Below are 4,276 nucleotides of genomic sequence, written 5' to 3'. Positions count from 1 at the left end.
AAAAAAAAATGAACTGCTGTGGTAACATAACCCAAAATGTGATGTCCACCAGGTCTGAGGAGGTTAAGCCCGGCGGTAATATGACATTATACACTTGAAATGAATTGTACACATTAGTTTCACCTTCAATACAATTAAAGCAGAAACTGCAACCCAATATATTTACTTGCCCCCTTGTGTACATTTAGGACCTTGTTTAACCAGGAAAGGACCTCTGTGACATTAAAAATATATTTTACAGCAGTGTCCTGAAAAGACAGTAGCCTTACATGGCACATAAAACATGGAGAATACAGACATACAGCCCCAAAACAAATCAGATCAAATATGAAGAGAAGAAGCAAAAACAAAAATCCAATTTAGGAGAAATGAAAGTATTTTGACGCTGAGTTGATAAAAGAAAATAAGTGACGTAAAAAGCAAATCTTAAGCTAAAGAAAACTGCAGAAAATTGAATTACAAGTCATTTAGAAAAACCAAAGAACCTTCATGCATGTTAAACTCTAAAGGCTGTGCTGTGTGTTCAGATCACATGCTGCTGATAATCACCAGGATGATGGGAGCTCTCACTTTTCATCAGATACAACATTTTAAAATGCTGAGAAGGAAGCGGTTTTAAAAATATCTGTCAATCCTTTATCAACACATCATTGAAAATACGTCACGTAAAGTAGCTGCATTAACCAGTGTGTATTTGTATGTCATTTTTTTAAAAACTCTTTGGATAAAATGGATTGTTGATGTCGATATCTTTAACTGCACAGTCTTTTTTTTTTTTTTTTAATAAAATAGCTTAAATGATTTCATAAACTCTCATCCAGCTTGGTCTGAGACGTTAAGTGAAGGCTGATAGTGTCTGATAAGAGCTTCATCTCTCATATGAAGCTGCAGCTGTTCCTTCACAGCCTGCAGAGTCACAGAGACTCTGAGCTCCGTCACAGCCATGACTTTCTGCAAACTGCTGTCTGTGCTGGTGCTGATCCACAACACTGAGGGTGAGGAACACAATTATCTTCTGTTGATTCATCTGTATTCAGTTGGAGAAAGGTTGAACTTCCCTTTACCAACTCTTGCTGGTAGAATCTCTGTGCTGCCTTGACAGACTGATGCTCTTAGAAAGCGTTACATGTGATATCAAATTGTATGTGTTTTATGGCAAAACCTGTAAAATTGCTCTTTTTATTATGATTATATTTCTGTCTGTTTTACTAAGAATGAAAGCAGGACATGCTAGATTTTTTAAAAAAGGTTCAACATTAGTGTGATGCTGCTGTCATATCTGTTGGTTCAATGTGAAGCAGCAGCTAAAGGCTCCAGATGAACTTTGAATAAAGACTAAAAACAGCTTTCTCTGTGTGTTGCTGCAAAAAGTATGAAAAAACTACAAAAACAAATCATTGCCTGCAAGGTGGATTTTGTTTCCTTTGGGCAGAGCCAGGCTGTCTTTATGCTAAGCTACGCTACCTGACGGCTGTTCACTGTACTTACATGAGGACAGTATCAGTCTCCATCATCGGGGGGACGGATGCTCCAGTAGGCAGCTGGCCGTGGATGGTCCACCTCAACATGACGACATCTGACCGCAGCGCTAGGTGGCGTTGTAGCGGCACTCTCCTCAACAGCAAATGGGTACTGACTGCTGCGGACTGCGTGGCTGGGTAAGTGTGAGTTTGTGTTTTCAGACGTTTTTTGAAGTGGCCCAGAGATCATACAGAATAAAAACACATTGACTGATGAATGAAATCATTAAATGTGTGGCACTTTTTGAAAATACTCACATGAAGTGTTATAGGGAGCCGATTACTGTGTACATCTTATAAACATTTTCTCACAGTTCTCCTGTGTGCTGCTTCAAACTGAGGCTGTTGTAGGTGACAGGACTCTCGTCAACCGAACGCAATCTTAAAACTGTGCCTGCTCGTGAGCCAATCGACTGGTTGCAGGGAAAACATCCCCATGTTATCACGAGATGAACCAAATCGTCCACCTGCTAGCCCTGATAACCTAAAATAATTGTAAATCAACTTTAAAAATAGTATGTGCAGAATATTAAATCATTTGAAGCAAGCTATTTTGTACTGAAATGACAACAGACTCTGAGCAGACCACGCTCATACCAATATATGTTCCGAAAACTGAACTACACGGGTACTTCAAAAAATTCTCTGCCTCAACTACGAACAAGGGGTGTATCTCCCATGTTGGGGCACAACTGTTCACTTTATAAATCTGGATATCACCGTCCATGAAAACTAAAACCACCGACGATCAAGTGGAGGCCTTTCACCTCATGAAGATAGACGTGTGACTGTCCAACACTTAGCAGACATCCTGGACATCAGTGCCCAGCTCGGGCTTCTTTCTTGTTCCATTTTCGGCTTCCCTTTCACCGACTGATTTGCTAAAAACATGCACATTTCATTTCCACTTTAAAGGGTGTCATCTGCAAAGAAATGACGAGAAACATTTGAGTTTTTGTGGAAAGTGATATAATAAGGCTTTAGAGCATGCAGTTACGCCCCAAATGAGAGTAACGCCCCTTGTTTCTGAGTGAGACCAAGAACTTTTAGAAGTCTCCTTGTATTTCAACTGTTGGAAATACAAGGAACGATTTAGGAAAGCTTTTCAGACAGGATAGTTCACTGTGTTTAGATGATCTGCCTTCCTGGTTGTTGAGGTGTTTACACTCGATTTTTTTTGGCCATCTGATTAAACAAAATGGAGTCGACATTGAATAATTGTTAGATAAGTTAGACATAGCAGTCTCTATTAAGTTGGGAGAGTTCACGGCACAAAGTCCAAACTATGCTTAAATCAGACTAACAAAGAGCAAAACATTCGACTGATGTCTCGCTTCTGCTGAACCTGCGTTCATCTTTAGAATATGGGGGATGTTTTGTATATTTTCTACAGTTAAGAGAAGGTCAACCATAAATTCATGTGTGTGTTTGTGTTGCCAGACCACTTAAACCCGATTTGTGGAAATCAATGGTCTGGATCGGCCCAAACCAGCTGCGGAGGGGAGCTGTCCGTTACATGGGCATAAATACTGTCGTCGCCCACCCTAACTACCGGGCCCTGAGCAACGCCAACGACATCGCCCTGGTCAAGCTGAAGAAACAGGTGACGTTCTCAAAGACTGTTGCTCCGGTGAAACTGCCCAGCGTCGACGACACCTTCGATTCCTCGTCTGAGTGTTGGATCACTGGCTGGGGGGAGGTTGGGACTGGTGGTAAGTTCATACAGTCCACAGAGCAGAACACACACATTGTAGAGTGTCACACTTCCACCAACATCTTGTCTTGGACTGATGTTTATCTGGGTAACGCGATAATAACCAGGGCTGCAGCCAGGAGTTTAGAAATACTGAGGACATGAATCTTGTACCCCTCCCCACCCCAACCCTTCATGGATTTATATATTTTGATATTGAACTGACAAGTTCATTATCAAGGAAATATCTCTGGAAATCAACAGCTGTTTACAAATTCTGCTCTTGTACATGTGACCAAACATACAGGCCAGACTTTGCACGCTAAAATCCATCACAAAATCATCAAAATAATATTATTTTTGTGTTGATCCTAAAAAGAAAATTGTGTTTTCTCATATTCCAGCTTGTTAGAAAGCTGCAGGCAGAGCTCAGACAGTACAGCGCCCCGGACCAGATAGGTTTGGGGGTCTAACGGTGGCAGCTTGGTGGTGTTGGGTCTTGAAGCTCCGACCTTCTGATCAGTAGCCTCAAGCCTTAACAGCTGCACCACTGCTACTTAAAACACCACCTCCTCCTCTCCTACGCTCCTCCTACTTTTTTTCGTTGAACTAACAATCTCATCATCAAGGAAATATCTCAGGAACACCTGTTTATAAATTCAACACTCATACGTATTTCCAGACTTTGCACAACAACACAAATGCACTTATTCTCTGTGTGCGTCTGTGCAGTTCCACTGCCGAATCCAGAAACCCTTCAACAGCTGAAGATTCCCATCATGCCCCAGACTACCTGCAAGGCCACGTATCCTCAGCTGACTTCTAGCATGCTGTGTGCAGGGGTCAGTGCTGGAGGGAAGGACGCCTGCACAGTGAGTTTTACGATTTAAGACAGATGAAATATAAAGCCATCTGTCTGCATTAAATGTAATCATTTAATTTAGTGCATGAGACCAGGGGTTGTATCTTTAAAATACTGGTTGAATTTGAAAGACTGAAAGATAAAAACGACAAATAGTTGAAACTGACAAAAGAGTAAGTTTACTATGACATGCATGACTAA

At 41.3% G+C, this 4,276-nt stretch overlaps 1 protein-coding gene across 1 annotated transcript in view; it reads left to right on the top strand.

Annotated features, from left to right (window-relative positions):
• The window catches only part of LOC103360092 (transmembrane protease serine 11F-like), a 12,754-nt gene that overhangs the window by 7,161 nt on the left and 1,317 nt on the right, over positions 1–4,276 (top strand). The window contains exons 5-9 of the mRNA XM_008285746.1: positions 53–62; positions 886–995; positions 1,499–1,658; positions 2,961–3,232; positions 3,946–4,085. Of these exons, the coding sequence (XP_008283968.1) occupies positions 53–62; positions 886–995; positions 1,499–1,658; positions 2,961–3,232; positions 3,946–4,085 (692 nt within the window). The remainder of the gene's footprint in view (positions 1–52; positions 63–885; positions 996–1,498; positions 1,659–2,960; positions 3,233–3,945; positions 4,086–4,276) is intronic.

The sequence above is a fragment of the Stegastes partitus genome, unplaced genomic scaffold, assembly GCF_000690725.1.
Source record: "Stegastes partitus isolate 25-593 unplaced genomic scaffold, Stegastes_partitus-1.0.2 Scaffold414, whole genome shotgun sequence".
Taxonomy (NCBI): domain Eukaryota; kingdom Metazoa; phylum Chordata; class Actinopteri; family Pomacentridae; genus Stegastes; species Stegastes partitus.
This window is presented reverse-complemented; position numbering and strand designations above follow the sequence as displayed.